The sequence below is a fragment of the Fistularia commersonii genome, chromosome 6 (assembly GCF_037954325.1).
Source record: "Fistularia commersonii isolate RoL2024-O1a breed Wild chromosome 6, RoL_Fcom_v1.0, whole genome shotgun sequence".
NCBI lineage: Eukaryota > Metazoa > Chordata > Actinopteri > Syngnathiformes > Fistulariidae > Fistularia > Fistularia commersonii.
Genome location: NC_141289.1, coordinates 1,453,901 through 1,475,619, shown reverse-complemented (window position 1 = coordinate 1,475,619; position 21,719 = coordinate 1,453,901). Strand labels below are relative to the sequence as shown.

The 21,719-nt window shown below is 47.9% G+C and overlaps 1 protein-coding gene across 3 annotated transcripts in view; it reads right to left on the bottom strand.

Annotated features, from left to right (window-relative positions):
- The window catches only part of itga4 (integrin alpha 4), a 37,609-nt gene that overhangs the window by 2,496 nt on the left and 13,394 nt on the right, over positions 1-21,719 (bottom strand). For all 3 annotated transcript variants that reach the window (XR_015106247.1, XM_086147687.1, XM_086147686.1), the window contains exons 8-28: positions 19,826-19,911; positions 19,682-19,744; positions 19,054-19,194; positions 17,417-17,525; positions 13,321-13,415; positions 12,279-12,369; positions 12,136-12,181; positions 11,771-11,925; positions 11,308-11,462; positions 11,074-11,226; positions 10,196-10,272; positions 9,736-9,877; positions 9,285-9,386; positions 8,503-8,579; positions 8,273-8,362; positions 5,446-5,533; positions 5,156-5,263; positions 3,945-4,070; positions 2,736-2,861; positions 2,559-2,657; positions 2,316-2,435 (exon numbers count right to left, since the gene is read on the bottom strand). Coding sequence is in view for 2 of the 3 variants with exons in the window: in XM_086147687.1 (XP_086003813.1) it covers positions 2,316-2,435; positions 2,559-2,657; positions 2,736-2,861; positions 3,945-4,070; positions 5,156-5,263; positions 5,446-5,533; positions 8,273-8,362; positions 8,503-8,579; positions 9,285-9,386; positions 9,736-9,877; positions 10,196-10,272; positions 11,074-11,226; positions 11,308-11,462; positions 11,771-11,925; positions 12,136-12,181; positions 12,279-12,369; positions 13,321-13,415; positions 17,417-17,525; positions 19,054-19,194; positions 19,682-19,744; positions 19,826-19,911 (2,249 nt within the window). In the remaining variant the exon portion in view is untranslated. The remainder of the gene's footprint in view (positions 1-2,315; positions 2,436-2,558; positions 2,658-2,735; positions 2,862-3,944; positions 4,071-5,155; positions 5,264-5,445; positions 5,534-8,272; positions 8,363-8,502; positions 8,580-9,284; positions 9,387-9,735; positions 9,878-10,195; positions 10,273-11,073; positions 11,227-11,307; positions 11,463-11,770; positions 11,926-12,135; positions 12,182-12,278; positions 12,370-13,320; positions 13,416-17,416; positions 17,526-19,053; positions 19,195-19,681; positions 19,745-19,825; positions 19,912-21,719) is intronic.

Here is a 21,719-nt window from a genome sequence, read left to right as displayed (position 1 = left end):
GATGAAAATGTTTTAGATCTTTTAGAGGTGGTGTTATCCAGGAATTACTGTATTTTCACACTATACGGCGCACTTAAAAGCCTCATGTATGAATTCTTGCTGTGCTTAATGACCTCCAACCAATTTAATGTGGTCACTGGTGACTTGTATGCTTGTCATGAACAGTTTACCCACCTGTGGTGTACCATATTTTTTGCACTATAAGGCACACTTGAAATGCTTACATTTTCTCAAAAATCGGCCTCGTGTATGAATTCTTGGTGTGCTTACTGACCTCCAACCAGTTTTATGTGGTCACTGGTGACTTGTATGCTTGTCATGAACAGTTTACCCACCTGTGGTATACCATATTTTTTGCACTATAAGGCACACTTGAAATGCTCCAACCAATTCTATGTGGTCACTGGTGACTTGTATGCTTGTCATGAACAGTTTACCCACCTGTGGTATACTGTATTTTTTGCACTATAAGGCACACTTGAAATCCTTACATTTTCTCAAAAATCTACCTCATGTACGAATTCTTGACCAACCAATTTTACGTGGTACACTGCGCTCAAATAACTGTCATAATGTTTTAGTGCGACTTTGGTAAGAGTCCAAGCTGCTCCGCTTGATTGATTGTCGGACCGTTCCCACCTGACACGGGGACGACGTTTTTAAGTCAGTCCTTTGTTGACAACATCCGATAACCCACGATGTAGTGCTGTAAAACAACGTTGTTCCAACCTCACACTAACTTCAGGTGTCCGCTATCACTGGCTTCAGATACGGTATGTTTTATCATGAAAATAGACCCGTTCATTGATATTGCGCCTTACGGTCCACAAAAAAACGGTACTCGGGCACCATCTCCCCTTCTTCATCCTCCCTGGTCTTGCTCTAGTTCTTCTCCAAACTCAGCATCCTTCTACCCAGATGGTCACCATCCCTCAGTATGACTTTTCCCTCCAGAACATCTGTCTTTCCATCGTCCTCACTCCCAAAGAGGAACCTCCACATCTTCATCCCTGCTGCGTCCTGTCTTTTCCTCTAAACCAGGGGTGTCAAACATACGGCCCGCAAGGGGGTTGGACCAGGCCCGCAGGATAATTTGAAAGTGAAAAAATGCATAAAAGACAAGGATTTTTTTAATTTAATTAAGTGCAATTCGAGAATTTTCCGCCAGGAGGCGCACTATTTTGGTCAGAGTAGACGACAATCCGCATCACTGAGACGGACCAATCAGCAGACGTTATCAATGCACCACCTGTTGCTTGTTATGACATTATTTCCACCCTGTTCTCCACCTCCTGCTACGCCCTCATTAGCCAAAATGTCGTTATCAAAACAGAGAAAAGTAGTTAAAGGGTGTAGAATTTTCAAAGAAAAACGGACTACGTCCTATTTATTTACAGAGACGCACGGGAAACCTTTATGCTCGGCGTGTTTGCAACAAGTTTCGGTATTTAAGGAATATAATATACGGCGCCGCTACGAGACTCATCAAAAATATGACAGTTTGCAAAGAAACTGAGAAGAGATAAGATCAACCAATCGCTGGCAGGTCTGAGGAAACAGCGTCCACTTTCACCCATAGATGAGAAATCAGTGAAGCAGCGGTAAAAGCCAGCGAGCTAATTGCTAGCGAAAATGTGCAATTTAATGTTAGTCACCAGCTTCACTACTAAAGAGTGATGGAATTCTACTGTTCATGCAACTCCATACATGTTCAGTGTGTGTTGTATGTGTTTGCATGTTTCATAGATGGAGTTTATACATTTACAGGTGAAGACTTTCTTCCTTACACATTTAATAGCACTCTTTTTAGTTTGTAGGGTGCAGGCAGGGATTCAATTTAGATTTTATATTCACATGTGTAAATGGTTTAAAAATCCCTTTCTTTATAAGTCTCATTTAATCTTAAAGTGCATTACTATATTTTTCAATACCAATTACTTGTTAAAGTTTTGTGCCTTTGTACGATCAGCGGGATCCGTTGCAATGCAAACATGTGAATGATAAAAGTAAATTGCACTTTTGTCGAAGGAAATATGAGGTGTTTCATGAAATGTTTTGTAAAGGGATTGGTCATTAAATTCCAAGATTTTCCAATGTCCTTGTACTTCTTTACACCAAAACAGAGAAAAGACATGATATTTTGGTTATTTATTGTTGAATATGCTATTATTTTAATGGTCCGGCCCACTTGACATCTACCTGGGCCGTTTGTGGCGCCATGAGACACGAGTTTGACACCCCTGATCTAAACCAAACAGTTCCTTCAGAACAAACCCCCTTTTTGTCCAGGAGTGTCCCTGAAGACGAGGACTCACCTTCCAGAGACACCAGATGAGGGCCGCCAGGATCATCAGCCCCAGGACCAGGCTGACCACGATGATGAAGACCTGGATTACCGTGGAGAGCTTCTGCGCGAAATAGGCTTCCACCACCACCTTGGGAACGGAGCGCAGGTTATTAGCGTTAGCTACTCTATCGTTTTTTTCAAACGCGTGACCAGGATTTTGAAGTTCTGACCCAGAGGAACCTTCCTTTCTCCTCAACTTCCACCAGGTTACCTGAGTGTCTGGCTGCTCCTGGAGGAAGATGGTGTGATTGTCCTCCCGAGGCCAGGACATCACCGCCCTGCTCCCCACCAGCATGATACTGTGACGACCCTGAGATACAAGACACCACGGTGAGTCACTAACAAAAGTGTGTGTGTGTGTGTGTGTGTGTGTGTGTGTGTGTGGTACCGGAGCTTGCAGTAGAACGGCGGGGTTCAGTCTCATCTCGAAATGGATGGTAGCTTCTCGCCCCACGTCCAGGTTGCCGAGTCGACACACCAGCATCTCACACAGTTGGTCACGCTTGCCGCAGAACTACACACACACACACACACACACACACACATTCAGGGTCACTCCAAGTCGCCAACGGGTTTCCATAGGCCTTGACTTGTGATCCAGGAGGAACCTCGACGTAGATGTTGGCCAAAGAGTGGACTCCAGGCCAAAGGTCTGTCAGAAAGGTGACTCCTCAGATCTGCTGCTCAGTCGAGAATACCGTCGCTTGCCAATGTGGCCACAAGGGGGCGCTCTCCGGTGAAGGTTCCAGAAGACCTCTTGTTCTTGAAATCGATTCATTCTCCGCACTCGGACTTCATTGTCAACATTTGAGGTTGCTAATATATGGTTGCGGCTACATTTCCCGCAATTCATGCCGATGGTGTTTCCCGTGAAGTGACGGCGTCAATGCCATTTTCAACAAGTGGAACTGAGAAATACAAATGATCTCTAAATGTCCAGGAGGAGAAAAAGTTGATGCAGAAGGAAGGCTGTTCCAAGAAAGACGGGAAGGCGAATGCATGTTTGTGCCGCGAGGGGAAAAAGCGGTATGTCTTTTGTGTTATGAGACAGCATCGCTTGTCAAAGAGTACAACGTAAGCCGCCATTTTGACACCTAGCGCCGAGCTAAGTCTGCTAAAGTTAGCTTTCCAGAAAGACAACAAATTGTCCGAGAATTAAAAGCTAAACTACGATAGCAGCAGAATTTGTTCACAAAAACCGCATCCAGAAACCCTGCAGCAGTGAAAGCTAGCTTTGGAACAGAGCAGCTAGTAAACATCACGTTTTTCACATCTATATAAATGCAAATGTAACATTTTGGATTTGAATGAGTCATAAATTCAGAGTTTTTTAACATTAAGGAGTAGTTACATTTATGTAACATTATGCTGTTACCAAATTTGAACCTTTGACCCTTAAATCCAGGTCAGATGGTACTTAAACTGATGTCCTCTGGGGTTTGTAGTCTACTGAGCAACATCATGGACTCACCAAGTCTTGTACCCTTTAACTTCCAAATAACAAAGACAATAAAGACATTGTCTTGACCTTCCTGTGAAGGACTGGTAGCTGTGCGGAAACATATTAGACCAGATTTACTACCAGTTTCTTACTTACCATCGTGCGGGTGGTGGTCGGGGAGAAGAAGAAGACGAGCTGCTTGATGAAGGAGGCCCGGGGGACATTGCAGTCCTCAATTAGCGGGACGGCTAAGTCGCGGATGGAGCAAACGCCCTGACTCGACTGTGGAGAGAACAAATGTGCTTCGGTCATCAACCCTTTCGCACTGTAGTTCCTAGAACCTTTTCAAGAACTAGACCGTTTCTTGGTGCGCTTGGACAGCAGAGGAACCCGGCAGGAACCTCGGTTGCAAGAACCGTTTTAGCTCCTACTCCCAGGCCGGGCCTTTTTACAGTTCTATAGGAACTCGTGATGAAGTGTTGGTGATTGGTGGAACTCAATCTGGTCAGATGTTGCAACCAAAAGGACAGAACCAGTGAGAACTGGACCGACGAGGAGATCCAAGTTCCTCTGGCCCGCTAAGCCACATAGGGGTTTCCAGGGTCAGCAGAGGATAGTCAACATTTCGGCGAACATAAGCACAGAGTTAGCTCGTGGCCAACGGGGGTTCTTCATGTGAGAAGATAAACAGCTCCATGGCTATGATTCCAAAGTCTATTCGTCCATGAATGCCGTGGTAACTTCTCTCTCCATGTTGTCTTTTTCCTCTTCTACTTCTTGTGGGGATTGTTTTTGGCCCCTAAGGTGCATGCTGCAGAAACTTGCGTCACACTGATCCCTACCGTAGTCCCTTACTGCCTGCGTGAATGCAAAGCTAACGGTTTCTGTTGAGGAGGAAAGTCCTTGGCACCAAATTTGAACTGGACAGTCCTTAGAACTGTGTATTTTTCTGCCATAGAAGCTACTGCTACAACTGCTAAAGCTGGGGGTAACTCCTCACAACATTCACAATGGTTCGTGATCTTTAAAATACTCGGAGGTCACACTGACCCACTGGTCTCGGCAGGCCTTTACGAGGACCCCCCCAAAAAAAAGACAATTTCTTTGGGAGTTTAAAGGGTAAACAAACATGGACGACTTGTACTGTAGTCCAGTTTGGCTTGTTTGCCCTCTCCCTCCTTCGCTGTTCGCCATTGTCGTTTCGGTATTCCTGCTCTTCCACTGTCGTCTTACGCCTTCTGCCATACCTTCCCGTGAGTCGCGTGCTCTTCGTCGTGCCGGTGCTCGGCAAACAATAGTCAACCGATCCAGTTCAAGGATACGGACATGTTTTGATTGGCTGCGATTGAGTTCGGGTGGGTTTGTACCTGCCAGTCCACCACCTGCAGCAACCGGTGAGGATGAGGTGCAAGCATCATCGGCAGTGAGATCTCCACAACAGTGTCCATTGTCCTGCTGGGGCCGGAGTTCAACACCTACGGACCAGACAGACAAAGGGTTTTTATGCTTTTTATGTGGTTTGGCAGTGGCTGCTATTCGCCCATTTGCCTTTTGCCAGAAGTGGGCACTAGTCTAGCACTCATGAGGTCATGTTTTAGGTCCTTTTTTTAAAGATAGGACTCCTCTGCTGGCGAGGAAGCTATTGGGAGACGCTTACCTTGTAGGTGTAGTTGAATTTCTCCGAGTAGCAGTCGACCGGAGTCAAATCTTCATCTCCAAACTCGAAGGAATTGGGCGTCACGAAACTGCAACCGGAAGAGGGCAAGGGGACTGAGTGGAGCAATGTATAGGACGGTTTATCGTGGTTCTTCTACAACTTTCTCAAAACTCAAGAGCTTGTCAGTCCACCATAGTTTGTCCTTCAACTCCTCCATCCTTCCCTCCACTCGGGTTAAGAATCTGGGAGTTCATCCTAGATAGAACATTGTCTTTCCAGTCCAACATCACCCGGCCCACCGATCCATCTACACAATATCCATAGGCCCGACCCCTTCCTTACTCCACATGCTGCAGGAGTTCTTGTCCATAGACTTGACCCTCCCTGGACAAACTCCAGCTCCTCCAGGGGTCTGCAGCTCCGATCATAGCTCCAGCAGAGACCTACATGACCCCAGTCCTTCAGCAGTTCCACTGGTTGCCCAGGATGAACTTCAAAATATTGCTCCTCATCTATAACTGCATCCAGCCCCTCCGTACCTATCAGACCTGCTTCATAGTGCCAATCCTTCCACTCTGTCACGTATCCACCCGTAACTAAAAACCCGTTGCCTAGTCTGCCCGCCTTGGTATTATGGGATTGACCTCTCTGTGATCTGGAATGGACTCTTGGTTTAGAAAAGTACCTACAAAGAAAATGTATACTCGCCGGTACCTGTGTGTACAAAATGCTCTTGTGTTCATGCAGGAAGACCTTTTCGATCCAATCCACAAAAGTACCCTAGATGATGTAGAGTTTATGGCAGTGGATACTTCACATCTCCTTGACTTGTGCATCTAAGAGTCTTTACTTGGCCCTGCCCTCTTTCCTGCCTCTTTTACAGTTGCTGTTGCTGGTTCAGGTATGACTTCTTGTTTACGACCGGCCTCTTTACTGCCTCTGGTAAACGGTTAAAAGAGCAGAAGACTAAGAACAGAACCCGGTTTGGTTCTTTTTTTTTTGTTTTTTTTTTTCCATTCAGTTTTCGGTTTGCGTGTCAAGTCTGAAGACATGACTCATAGCAGTCAACAGCTCTTTGAGAAAATCAAAAGGTTGATGTTTCCAGAAGTCCAGGGTTCATCGAAGCCTTTCTCCCTGTTGGGTATGGCATTACTTTATCTTCTCAAATGAAACTTTGACAAGAGCACGTATTTCCATGGCTGCAGATATCAACTTTTTTACTAATCTGTCGATCGTTTTGTGGATTTCAGCTGAGCCTCCCTTCTTTCTTCCTTTCCATTGGACTGCTCCCTTCAGGGGTCACCACAGCCAATCATCTCCCACCATCTAACCCTGTTCTCTCTATCTTCTTCTCTCACACCAACTAACTTCTTGTCCACATCCAAAACATCTCAGTCTGACTTTATCTCCGGTGCGTCTAACATGTGCCGTCCCTCTAATGGACTCGTTCCCGATCCTCTCCATCCTCCTCACTCCCAAAGAGGAACCACAACATCTTCACCTTTGCGAGCAGCACTGCTCACTGTCTTCTCGGTGTCTCCAAACCAGGCAACACCCCTTGATGTCTTCTCCACGCCTTCCAACCTGCTTGAAAATGTCCTCTCCATTGCTCTCTTATCCTCGGTACTTAAAACCCTCCACCTTCTTCATTACGTTACAGTCATTTGGCAGACGCTTTTATCCATAGCAACTCACCAAAAGTGCAATTCAGTCACCGAAGATCCGAAGTACCAGTATCTACCAGATAGCCATCTCAGAACCCTATACATATATCCATTAATTTCATCCTTCATTTTGGTCATACATGTCCTGCACCCCTGCGACAAACTCTTTTCTTCCTTTGGGCTTTTCCCTTCAGGGGTCTCCTCAGTGAATCCACCTCCTCCATTTAACCCATCTAAGTGCTATTAGTAGGGTAGTGCTTGGTGAAGAGGTATGTTTTCAGCTCACGACGAAAGATGGGCAGCGACCCCGCTGTTCTGACTTTTTTCGGGACTTCGTTCCACCACTTAAGGAGCCGAGATGGAGAAGAGTGATGGGGTGGACGGTCGCCCGGGGGTGGCAGATCGGAAGGGGCGGGTAGGTACATGTGGCTTGACCATATCCTGGTGTGGGCAGCTACCGGGAGCCAGTAAAGGGACATAAGAAGGGGAGTTGCGTGGGAGAATTTGGGACGGTTGAACACCAGGCGGGCTGCCGCTTTCTGAATAAGCTCCGGAGGCCTGATGGTCACTGCTGGGGCACCGGCAAGGAGGGAGTTGCAGTAGTCCGGACGAGAGATGACTAGAGTCCGGATGAGTATCTGCGCCGAGTATCTTCTGTGAGGAATCTGCATCTCTTCCTGTAGCCTCGTTGTTCCACTTGGGTCTACCGAGGTCTGATGATGAATTTGAGTAATCGCTTACAAAAAAATGGGGACAAACCTGCAGTTTGCAGATGCTTCCTGTTGAGATGTTGCACGACGAAGGAGGTGTTGTTGTGGAAGTGACTGTACAGTGTATTCTTTTAGCTTGTAGTTGCCCCAACTTTTGACACTTATTGTTTCTGCCATCGCTCTGACACTCAGCGACATTAGCGGGGTATGCTAACTTCAGCTTAAGTGATCGTGTCACAGAAATAAGCATCCGGGCGGATGCACAAAATAGAAATACCGTATTTTAGGATTACTCCAGGCGGATAATTTGCCTTGAGTAATTTTTTGTAATGGAGTTACTCAAGGAAAATACTTGTTTCATTTAAGTGGATGTTTGCTTCAGGGTAGCAACCCCACACTCTGTACACACACTCTACAAACTGACCACTTGTAGCTTTGGCGGCGCCACCCTACCCGTGGAGGTTGATGTTGATTCCGTATTTGAGGGGAAGCACCAGGCTGGCGGAGTTGTCTCGGAGATACTCCACACTCTCAAAGTTGTCGCTGAGGGGGAAATTAAAAAAAAAAAAAGTCACTTCAAGATCCCCGCATGGTTTGAAGGCCCTGCGAATGTCTGAATCCAGTGGCAATCTAGCAGGGAGTTCCTTTGCCCCCTTGTTGTTGGACATTGATGACGTCCCTACCTGCTGGTGTTGGCGTGAATGATGATGTCAGCGGGGGTGGAGTTGTGGTTTACGTCCAAGAGAAAGCTGATGTTCAGCTACAAGACAAAACAAGGGGTCAAATGGACTTCGGGAATAAAATTGGACAACAAAGAGGGGACACAGAGCCGGTATCTTGTTGAGAAGAAAAAAATCTGGGGTTGGAAGTGCAGACCGTTTGCATGTGACCTCTGACCTCGAGGCTACAAACACAGCTGTGAAGGGTTAGGGCTCATTTATGCTCTGGTTACGTACGTAAACAGGTGTGTCCCTTTCAAACGCCACTGTCCGCAAACTTCCCAAAGAGTTGAACATTAATGAATCAACGGTACGGAAGTGGAGGAAGCAACATACTTCCTGCATGCTTTATATTGTAGTTACACATCCACTAAGGGGCAGTGCAGAGTTCACCGCCACGTTACTTTTCAGACAGAAAGAATGCGGCTGTGAAATCCTTTGCAGCACCTTGAGAGTTCTTCTCCCTTGTTATACCGACACCTTCTTGTCTTCTCCTTCCTTTTTCCTTTTGCTGGTCACGCTTAAGCATACCGCGAACCCTGCCACCCCCTCGACCTCTGGTGGTACCGCTCTGTTTGCTTCTGTTGGCTACGTATCCGCGAGCTCCCCCGAGGATATATTGGTCAACGCAGGAACCGGGACAAGGACCGACAGAGGGCTGGACTTGTATGCTTATTTTATGTTTAGCGTAAATGAACCCTCGGGTGTGTCTCTTTTGAAATGACAGCGGCGACTGTAGGTCCTACCTGGGTGCGAGCAGGAAGCACCAGACTGGAAACGCCGCAGTCGACGACCACCGTTGTGCCGTTGACTTCTTGGATGACGTCACAGCTCACCACGTTGTCCTCCTACATTGGCAGACGCAGACACACAGATCCTTGAATGGATCATGCCTCCGGTTTTTTTTCTCATACAATTTTTAAGTAGCTTTACTATACCTCTAAGGCTACTCGCGTATTTGATGGCATCCGAATTTACCAATTACCTAATAATATTATCCATCAGATTGAATACATTTAACAGGGTTGTATGTGAGGCCTTGCTTTTACTTCTAAATGCCACTGGGGGGTGCAATTGTCCCACTTGAAATTCAAACCGCACCTTTCCTGGTTTATTCGCGATAGCCTCGAGCTAAGCTCAACATAGACCATCAGGAAAAGTCATTAGCTTATGCTAATCCCCTGGACAGGAACTCACGTTTTGCAGCACTTTGACGTAGTGGATGTTGTCGGGGAAGCTGAGCTTCAGCCGCGGCAGGAAGGCGTCATCTCCGGAGTTGGATATGGAGGTGTTCAGCATGATGGTCTGACCAGAGCCCAGGTAGAACACCTGCTGCTCACTGGAAACCAACACCGGAGTTAGAATTCAGATGTGATCATTCATATGGCGTGCAAAAAGATGGAAGAGTTAAGGTGCGTTAGGCTACATTCATTCTCCCATCATGTCTGTGGACTTCTTGTCTTGTCTTCTTGAATTTTGTCACTTGAAGACATCTAAAGAAGCTTCTCAAACGCCTTCGAGTGAAGAAATTCAAGTCCAGTTGCCACGACAAGATGGTTTTGACAAGAATTAATTTGCTTATCCTGCAGTCGGGGGAGCGCAGGGTTCACTCTGGACCTCTTGCCAGTTGCTCATAGGGCCAAATGTAGTGTCTTACTTGGGCAGCACCAGCTGAGTCGACAGTCGCAGGTCAGTGGAGCAGTTCGCCATGGAGCAGGAACGAGCGAACTGCGTCTGCAGGGGATGCAAAGCACAGAGGCCACGGCTCATTCACGACAATACAGACGCCCTTTGACCTCTGTGACCAACAAGGTATCTCCCTGTCCACCCACCCACCCGCGGCCTAAACTCCTGCGCGTCAACCCGTCCTGTTTTTACGCGTCGGTCAGAGGTGCCGGTGCAGCTGTAAACACATCTGGGTTAGCAGGAAGTCATTTTCAACGTGTGTGGCGCAGCCCGACATCGGATCGGCCGTCTTCCTTCCCCTTCCGGAGCTCGTGGCTTCGCCCCCCCCGACCCTCTGTGAACAGGAAGCTCGTTCGTCGGGTTCCCAAACACATGTTTCAGCGGACCGGAAGAGCAGTCGCGAGAATGCTACGAGCAACAAGGTGTACGGTTAGAAGAAAGATCGCTCCAGGGAAGAGACGGGTGTGTCTTCAGCTCCCCAAAAAAAACAAATAATCATGGTGACTAAACCCCTCTAATTGGTGATTATCCTCAGGACGAAGAGCGCATATCTTCTCAGGATGTGTTTGCCCTTGGAATAGTAATTAGCCACCTCCGGTCCGTGTGGAACTCCACCCACTGCAAGGAGCTAAGCAGTGGACACGGCGCTGAGGGGCAGGAAGAGGCTAAGGAGGATGTTCCTGTCCGACCCCTTCTTTGAAGACGACGGCACCCCAGGAAATCACCTCCTCGTATATCTTCCGCCCCTCCGCTTTTGCCGCTAAAGAAACCGACCGGTTGTTCCGAAACCAGACGGCGAGTGGATGGGTTCGAGCACGAGTTAGCGCTAATGCTAGTTATTCTTCGCACCCGGTAGCTGATGGCGTTCCGGTGGCCTTTGCTTTGCTGTAGAACAGGTTTCAACGGAGGGAAGCCTTTGGCTCTGAATCTCTGGTTGTTCGTCTCGTGGAGACCGTAGGTGACCTCGAACTGCACCGGGGTGAAAATGTCCTTCACGTCTTTCTGGCGAGGGGAAACAAAAAGAAACGGTTAGCGTTATTACGGCTAATGACGACTAGTTTTGTGCGTGTATGCTATTATTACCCTTTGGTAGGCAATGTGCGTGGAACACTTGAGAAAGCCTTGCTGCGCTCTCACGCTACCCCTTGTGACGTTGGACGACCCGTTACTGTGGAAATGGAAACGATGAGGGAAGGACGGCTTGTGCAGCAGGTCGGACGTCAAGTTGTACTGAAGATCTGAGGATGGGAGGGAGGCACGGCGTCACGTTCATTCGCCCCGAAACAACAACAACAGCAAGGAAACGAGCAAGAGCTAACCTAGCTTTAGCTCGGTTCACATTCACATTCACACTTAGACTCGCACAACGACGGAGCTGCCATGCTAGGTGCTAACCGGGCCATCGGGAGCAACTCGAGTGTCCTGCACAAGGACACTTCAGCATGAACCGACAACCTTCCGCTACGCAAACCGAGCTACGGCCACTGAGGTACTTTAGCATTTTACCGTCGGAAAATATCACACCCACGAGTCGACGAGGATTTACCGATAGGTCCTTTGTACTGTCGGGACGTGAATCTGAAGCAGACGGTGACGTTGAAGCACACTGTCGGGAGATTGTGTTCTCTGCACAGCGCCACCTGCTGGTCAATTAGCTTGGGCAGAGACAGAGATGCTTCCACTCGCACCACAGGACGGGTCCTAAAGGCCAAACCACACATCGAGTCTCAAACATGTCTTCCTGTTGAACTTCTTTTTTTCTGCCGGAAAGGAGCTAAAATCGGTTCTCCATTTCGCACCCCCCAACCCTTTTCACTTCCGTCCCACTTTGTCCTCGCGTGAACCCCCCCCTCTGTTTGGAAAGCGAAGCTACAAAGTGTCTGCAGATACATCTCGCGTCTCGCTTTTTACCTGAGGATGATGGCAGAGTCGGACAGGAACGCGCCAACTGCCACATCTGTGACAAAACAAGACGTTCGTCTCGAATAGAACCGCGACAAATAAGAAGAACTTGACAGGGAACAACAACAACAACAGGCCACGGCTCAGGTTACCTTGGTAGCCGTTTTCGTCTATGTCGACGCCGGAGCTCAGCGACTGGCCGAACATCATGAGTTGAAGACCCAGGGTGGATCCGGTGATCCTCTGTGAACACAGACATTGCACTTACACTGCAGTACCGCTACTTGGTGCTTCTAAATAGTAGCCGTTGAAATTGTGTAATTGTACTACATTATCGTGCACACTTGTTGAGTCTGTGCCCTGGTATTATCCCTTTTTTTTCCTTTTCTGAGAAAGAGGCAGTTCAGTAGATGGTGAGGATCTGTGCAGCACTTGGATGGAGAATGCTTCTCCCTGGTTATACCGAGGGCATGAGCATACCAACACCTCTTCTGGTGTTACCGCCCTGTATGCGCCCCAAAAACGTACAGAATTGCAAAGCAACAGAAGGAGCTGCCTGTTTGCAAATTTAGCATATTTAGCATAAATGAGGCTTCGGACCTATTCAGAGATTTGATTTGAAGCTGAAGGTACGCAAGAGATGTCAGACGTAGGGACAGGGACAAGGACAGGCAGAAGCCTCCACTTGTATGCTTCCTTTATGTTTGATTTGAAGCTGAAGGCACGCAGGAGATGTCAGACATAGGGACAGGGACAAGGACTTGTATGCTTCCTTTATGTTTAGCATAAATGAGTCTTCAGACCTATTCAGAGATTTGATTTGAAGTGGAAGGCACCCAAGAGATGTCAGACGTAGGGACAGGGACAAGGACAGACAGAAGCCTCCACTTGTATGCTTCCTTTTTGTTTAGCATAAATGAGTCTTCAGACCTATTCAGAGATTTCATTTGAAGCTGAAGGTACGCAAGTGATGTCAGGCGTAGGTACAGGGACAAGGACTTGTATGCTTCCTTTATGTTTAGCATAAATGAACATTTGGGTGTGTCCCTTTTGAAATGATGGCGCAACTGTGGGTCCTACCTGGGTGCGAGCAGGGACAGAAAGGGGAGGGACACAAACTAAAGTCTTGTCCCGACGGATCGACACCTGAAAGCCCTTTTTGGCCCTCCATTCAAAGGAGGCGGTCATTTGTACCTGAGATGGAGTGGGTGAGATTCCCTCCTTCATGCCGTTATAGATGTAAATGGCTCCTTTCAGTTCGTCTTCATGCGGGGCGCCAATCACCACGTCTACAAAGAAACACAAAGTTATTATCCGACTTTATCAGTAATTTATTTAGACGTGGTGCCTCCTTGTTCATGGCCAAGTGCACCCGAGCAAGGACGTATCAAATGTAGATGGACTGTGACATCTACTGTCTGGTTTAAGAGGCCAGGAAGTGGAGCTGGAAGTCGCAGAGATGAAGATGTGGAGGTTCTCTTTTGAGGGCGACCAGGATGGATAGGATCAGAAATGAGTCTGTAAGGGGGGCGGCACATGTTGGATGTTAGGAGCATGAGGTTGGAACTGCAAGGCGGGAGGCCGAGAGGAGATTTCTGGATGTTGTAAAAGAGGACAAGAAGTTACAGAGACTAGATGAAGGAAGTTGCTTCCTGGTGGCAACCGCCCTGAAGGGAGCAGCCAAGGGAAGAGGAAGAGGACTACGACATGTGACGGCGTGACCGAGAAGACCTTCAGGTTCTACGTTTGAGAGACTGCCTTTGTCCAGCTGGATGAGTTTTCACGGAAAAACAGCGCCTACATGGGAAAACACCAGCACATTCAGTCAATCATCAACCTTTCAACGTGTGAAAGTTTGTCGCCGCGTCAGTCGCTGGAACACAAACCGACGACCTTCAACTCAGATTAGAGGGTCGCTGCCTTCACGGAGCGACTAGGGTCTGTCATTACAGGTTTAATGGAGTTAATAACACACTCCGCCTCAGCCGTGACGTTACGACCCCCGAAAGGTACAAGGCGGCTTCTCCGTCGGTGGAACATTTTGTGACCGTTTTGTCCTCAACATTGAGAGTTTGACGGCAGGAAAACACGGTCTGCAAAAGTCAGAACCTGACAAAATGGGTCCACGGAAGGAAGGAAGAAGGAAAGAAAACCTGTGAACTGGTTTCGGGTCGGCAAGGCTCGTGTTTTCTGCTCAGACAGAACATTAAAAGTGTAGCTTTTTAAAGTCCCAACGCTGCCCCTGGAGTTTAAACAGTCTGGCTGCTCATGCTTGACCAAAGTCCACTATCCAAGTACCTAAAGTCTACACAAGAGCATCAGAGGAGCATCAGGTTCCCTGAGCTGAGTCGGTTCCAATCAATGGATACCAAAGCATGTGGCCTGATACCACGGCACAGCTGCAAAGGTCTCATGGAGTCCACGCCTCAGGTCAGGGGCTACTAGCCTGTTAGTTTGGATGGTTTAGCTTCTGGTAGCCTATTACATTTGTTATCTCAGGGTACATCGTGGACACGTCAACAATCAATCACAGGGCAATTTGCTGTGCTAGAGGAAGCGCTAACCACTGCGCAACCATGCTACCTGGTATATTACCCCAACAGCATGGTACTACTTGATACTTGTGCCGTATTTTAAGTGTACCGTGAGAGTCAGTATCCAACTATACAGAGAGTAAAAAAAGTCAGTATCCTGTTTGTTTTTATCCTCAAGCAGCTTCTGAAGCTAACGCTGATCATGTGAAATTGCATGGGTATGCCGTGACGCTGCTACGCCCATTCTTCGTCATCATCCTGCATACGAGTATTGGGGAGGAAGTGAAGGAGGGGAGGAAGGAAAGACAGTTCATCTAAACTATCCCCTTAATGATCTGTTTATTTGGATTCAAGTGCTTGTTTTTGAGTCACGCCGAGGCATCGCCATGCCGATATTCTGACACGGACTTTAATCCCAGGCTAGTTTTGTCGCAAGACCACAGCAGGAGCCGTCGTTGAGGTACTTCTCAAAGTTCTGTGTGGAGTTGAAGTAGCATGAGAGTAAGTAGTACTGAATATAGATAAAAGTAGCCTTTATTTGATGGACGTGAAGTCCTTTCCTTTTGGCTGCTCCCTTCAGGGGTCCCCAAAGTGCAACATCTTCCTCCATCTCCATCATCTAACTTACTTCATGTCCTCTTTTACCGCAACCTTGTCTCCAGACCTCCTGTTTGGCACTTCCAGCCTCAGCGTCCTCCTACCCACGTCCAAACCATCTCACTTTTATCCCTGCTTCTTCCTGCCTTCTCCTCAGGGTCTCCATGGCTGTTCTGATCTGCTTGCACATTTCTTCCCCTCTTCTCCACCCTCACCATTGCTCTGGACAGTTGACCTTAAGTGCTTAAACTCCTCCACCTTCTTTATCTCCGCTCCCTGTGGCCTCACCGTTCCACTCTGGTCCCTCCTATCTGTCCTGCCATCAGGAGATCCATCCCATCCTGACCACCACAAACTCCAACTGTTGCCATCGATAAGGCGGTTTTAGGAAAATCAAGGCAAGAATTAAATTCGGCACTTGAACCTCACATACAGTCTTCTTCTTCTTCTTCTTCTTCTTCTTCTTCTTCTTCTTCTTCTTTTGTCTTTTCCCTTCAGGTGTCGCCACAGCGAGTCCACTTTCTCCATCTAACCCTATTCTCTGGATCCTCCTCTCTCACACCAACTACCTTCATATCTTCTCTCACTACGTCCATAAATCTTCTCCTTGGTCTTCCTCGAGACCTCCTGCCTGGCAGCTCCACCTTCAGCAACCTTCTACCCAGATCTTCACCATGAACACTCCTTTGTTCATGTCCAAACCATCGCAATCATCACTTTGTCTCGGTCATACATGTCCTGCACCCCAGTGACAAATTCTTCTTTTCCTTTGGTCTTTTCCCTTCAGGTGTCGCCACAGCGAGTCAACCTTCTCCATCTAACCCTATTCTCTGGATCCTCCTCTCTCACACCCACTACCTTCATATCTCCTCTCATGACGTCCATAAATCTTCTCTTTGGTCTTCCTCCAGACCTCCTGCCTGGCAGCTCCAATTCAAGCATCCGTCTACCAATATATTCACTATCCCTCCTCTGTCCATGACCCAACCATCTCAGTCTGGCTTCTCTGACCTTCTCTCCAAAACATCTAACATGTGCCGTCCCTCTGATAGACTCATTCCTGATCCTCTCCATCCTGGTCACTCCCAAAGAGAACCTCAACATCTTCATCTCTGCAACCTCTAGTTCTGCCTGCTGTCTTTTGGTCATTGGAACAGTTTCTAGTCCAAACATCATCGCTGGTCTCACCACTGTCTTGTACACCTTTCCTTTTATTCTGGCCGATAGTCTTCTATCTCTTGGTACCCCTGACACTTTTCTCCACCCATTCCAACCTGCTTGGACCGTCTCTTCACCTCTTCTCCACACTCTCCTACGCTCTGGACTGTTGACCCTAAGTACCTGAAATCCTCCAGCTTCTTGATCTCCACTCCCTGTAGCCTCACCGCTCCACCCGAGGCTCACATACAGTTCAGTGCAATAAACCCATTTTTTTTCTCCGCACTTTTTACATTACATTACATTTGACAGACGCTTTTATCCAAAGCGACTTACAATAGAGGACATAAGCACTGCAAATACACTTGCAAATACAGGAAGCACAGGAAATATACAGAACGGTAAGCTGGGGTTAGTGAGTTTTTTTTTTTTTTTTTGACAAAGACGTACACACACACACACACACACACACACACACACACACTGCATAGCCTAACTTGCTGCCTAACCTGATCTGGGGCATCAGCGCAGTAAAAAGTCCTGAAAGAGAACAGTTTTTACCTGTTTCTTGAAGGTTGAGAGAGATGATGCTCGTCTTGTTGCTTCTGGAAGTTTGTTCCACCACTGAGGTAGTAGAACTGAGAACAGTTTCGCCTGAGATCGCTTAGAGCGAGCAGAAGGTACTGCTAGTAGGTTTGTATTAGAGGAACGCAGCTCTCTGCCGGGAACATAAGGTCTTATCTTAGCTTGTTAAGGTTGTTTTTAATCTGTTTTGATTCCGCCGAACCCGAGAGCCGCTATCTCGAAATGAAGTTGCGTTCTGTGTGATGACAATAAAAGTCTTGAATCTTGAATCTCACCTTCACTCCCCTCCTTCCCAGAGCATACCTCTACCCCTGGCTTTCCCTTCCACCTGCTCTCACTGCAGATCACAGTATCATCTTGGAACATCGGCGTATTAACCGTAATACCGTGTCTCATTTTGCAGCGAGGACCATCACCTGGATAACCGTCGTCGTCCAGGTCTCCCAGATCGGCGATGGTCTCGCCGAACCGGGCGGCGTAAGCGTCGCTGCCCGTCAGCTGGAACTCCGCCTCGAGTAAGTTTGCCTGAGATGACACATGGAGAAAAGATCTTGAAACAAGACCTCGCGTTTCCTCTGAGCAGCGTCTCATCTCACAAGGTACTAGGATTACAAAGTATTAAAAAGCGCTTTTTTTTTTTTTTTGGAGGGATTTAAGCTCCTTAAGCTGAGGAGTTCATGAACTACAAACATTCCCTAATTGAAACCATCACAAATAAAAAAAATAAATAAAAAAAAAGGTGCTGGGAATGTCCCTCTCCATTGAGATGTAACGGTTCAACACAATGAAAGACAATCACATCTGGAGGCAATAGAATTAATTAGGGGTTTTAGGGGAAAACCCTCCCAGCACAGATACGAAGGGGGGCAACCGGGAGAACCATTTGGACTTTTCTATTTCTGCGCAATTCCCATCTCCATCTCGTTGCTCTACGTGCTTCCTTCTGCATTACCGATGTGTCCTATTTGAAAAGGTGGTATCTTGGTCGGTCACCGGGCATACAGACATACCACTATTTACTAGAGACATACAACCGTTCACTCTTTTGGACAATTTAGTGTGTCCAGAGTGCCGGAGTACCTCCTGCTGGTTTTTGGACACTGGGAGGAACCTTGAGGAACCACAAGCAGACACGGGGAGAACATGGAGACTCCACACGGAAAGACAAGGTTGGGAGTCCAACCAGGGACCTTCTCGTAGTGAGGTGGAAGTGCTAACACCTGTGCCACTGTGCCGGAAACCATCTCATTGTTCTACCTGCTTCCTTCTGCATTACCAATGTGTCCTATTTGAAAAGGTGGTATCTTGGTCGGTCACCGGGCCTATAGACATACCACTATTTACTAGAGACATACAACCGTTCACTCTTTTGGACAACTTAGTGTGTCCAGAGTGCCGGAGTACCTCCTGCTGGTTTTTGGACTGTGGGAGGAACCTTGAGGAACCCCACGCAGACACGGGGAGACAATGTTTGGAGTCCAACCAGGGACCTTCTCATTGTGAGGTGGAAGTGCTAACCCCTGCGCCACTGTGCGGGAAACCATCTCGTTGTTCTACGTGCTTCCTTCTGCATTATCGATGTGTCCTATTTGAAATGGTGGTATCTCAGCACTCTGCTGGAAACCATCCCAGCTGTCAACCGGTTGATAGGCAAGGTGGCACCCTGGATCGGTCACCGGGCCTACAGACATACCACTATTTACTAGAGACATACAACAGTTCACTATTTTGGACAACTTAGTGTGTCCAGAGTATCGGAGTACCTCCTGCTGGTTTTTGGACAGTGGGAGGAACCTTGAGGAACCCCAAGCAGACACGGGGACAACATGGAGACTCCACACGGAAAGACAAGGTTGGGAAACCAACCAGGGACCTTCTCGTTGTGAGGTGGAAGCGCTCACCCCTGCGCCACTGTGCAGGAAATAGCAAGCTTTGCATGTAGTAACTAGCTAGCTTGCCGGCGTGTTAATGCTTCCCGGAATGGTTTTTATTGAGAACACCCTCTCAGGTCTCATACGCAAGACATTTTTAGGAAGTGTGTGTGTTCGCTTACCCTTCCCTGGTTCATGTACACGTGGACTCTTCCCTCCTCCCTGGTGGCGCCCGTTGCCATGGGGGCGCCGACTAACAGATCCGACAAGCCGTCAGCGTTGAGATCCACAGCGCACACACTGGAGCCGAAGTACGATCCCAGCTACATACCAACACACACACACACACACACACACATATGTTATGTGCAAGCACTTGAGTGGATGTCGCAGCGAAGGGAAGAACAGCAAGAAGGCAGCACTTGTGGCGGAACTCCCATTTTTCTCACCTTCCAAACCCAGGGAGTTTGTTCCAAATATATTGACTTCACAATAAACCAAAGGAATCAGCGACTTTTAACATTTAGCTCAAGTAATTCTTTGAGTCCATCGTTAGCTGGTTGTAAATTAGCATGTACTCCCAATTGATACCCTAATGACTAGGACGCTAACTAGGAGTAACCGGGGTGCGTGGACATAACTACCGCACCTTGCTCATGAAACTGTACCCTCCGCTAACTCAACTCTCAAATCCAGTAATAGACATGTCCAACTCTCAGCAAAGAAAAACAAACAAAAACCACCGTTGAGGCTTCAAAACTTGAAAGACTAGCGGCTAAAGTAGCATGCTAATGTCGACGGCTTTCCCACCTCCTTTCCGGACAGTTCGGTGACGATGCGCAGCATGCTCTCGTCCACCGAGAAGATGAAGACCTGCACAAGCACACGCAACATCAGCTTGAGACCTACCCAGGATGCGAGGATGGGTCCAGATAGCAGGCGATGTCCTCCTACCTTTCCCTTCTGGTTGTACTGCGGCGCTCCTCCCAACACCTCCACGCTAACGGGGCTCAGAAAGTTCCCGGCGCCGACAGAATAACCTGGAGAAGAGAGAGGATTTGGTCAATCAAACAGCGAGCCCCTGCGGGAAGGTACTGAGTGTTGGGTTCTGACCACAGGCAAAGTCCCTCTCCGGGAAGCCGATTTAAAAAATAATCACCTCAGCCGACCCCATGAACTACAAGTTCTGACACCCTGTGCTGTACCTTCGGTAGAGCGTCTTAGGAAGTTCAAAGTGACGCTTTGCATGTGCACATTTGTGATCTCAAGTTAAGTTTTGTCAGTGACAGCTGCAACCGAAACTGAGATTAACACCTGTTAATGTGAAGAAATCCACCACTTCCCTTGTCGCGACACAGTGTCCCCTGAAGAGCCTGATCTGCAGAGAGGGTGACAATAGAAGCTACATCTCGATTGTCACAAGTCACATCAGCGGTAAAGAGAGTGGCTTCCTAACTTGCGAGCGACTCTTCATGTGGTATCAGACAAGGGCCAGACAAAGGGGTTTATTTTTTTGCGCAACATCCCAGAGAAGGGATACAAAGAAGGGAGGGGAACAACTCCAAATCAGAAGATCAACGTATGAAGTGAGATCATTCCTCGCTGCTGTCAGATTTGAAAGGGATGAATCTCCATAAATCTCTTCTTGGGTCTTCCTTCTACCTCCGTCCGAACCGTCTCAGTCTGACTTCATCTCCAGAACGTCTAGCATGTGCCGTCCCTTCGATGGACTCATTCCTGATCCTCTCCAACCTGGTCACTCCCAAAGAGAACCTCAACATCTTCATCTCCGCGACCTCCAGCTCTACCGCTTATCTTATCCCGAGTCCGTGTAAACCAGATAGCATTACTGGTCTCACCTCCCATCTTCTACACCTTTCCTTCCACCCTCTCCGCTGCTCTGGACTGTTGACCCCAAGCACTTAAAATCATCCACCTTCTTTATGTCCACTCCCTGTGGCCTCACGGTTTCACTTGGGTTCCTCTCTTTCCCGCACATGCATTCTGTCTTGCTGTAGCTCACCTTCATTCCTCTCCTTTCCAGAGCATACCTCCACCTCTTGAGATTCTCCTCCACCTGTTCCCTGCTCTCACTACAGATCGCACTGTCATCCGCAAACATCATGGTCCATGTAGACTCCTGTCTTACCTCATCTGTCAGCCTGTCCATCACCACTGCAAATAAGAAGGGGCTCAGAGCTGATCCCTGATGTAGTCCCATCTCCACCTTGAACTTCGCTGTCACACCTACAGCACACTCTCATAGCTTGCATACATGTCCTGCACCAGTATAAACTCTCATAGCTTGCATACATGTCCTGCACTAGTGTACACTCTCATAGCTTGCATACATGTCCTGCACCAGTGTACACTCTCATAGCTTGCATACATGTCCTGCACCAGTGTACACTCTCATAGCTTGCATACATGTCCTGCACCAGTGTACACTCATAGCTTGCATACATGTCCTGCACCAGTGTAACATACTTCTCTGCCTCTCCAGACCTCCTTACACAGCACCATAGTTCTTCTCTCTGCACCCTCTCGTATGCTAATTCTACATATACAAAGGCACAATGCAGCTCCCTCTGACCTTCTCTGCACTTCTCTATCACCACTCCGAGAGCAAATACTGCATCATTAGTACTCTTTCTTTGAATGAACTACAGCCAGGTTGTGCCTGTGGGTAACTGTGGCCCTTGAGGCGTTACCACCCCCCTCCCGGTCAAACCTCTGGCAGCAGGAAGCTCAGACATGCTTGAATGGACAGTTAACCTGTGGGTTTTCCCTGGTTTTAGACAGATGCCAGAAGATGTTGGAAGCGGTCAGAGATGTTAAATGTTCTTTA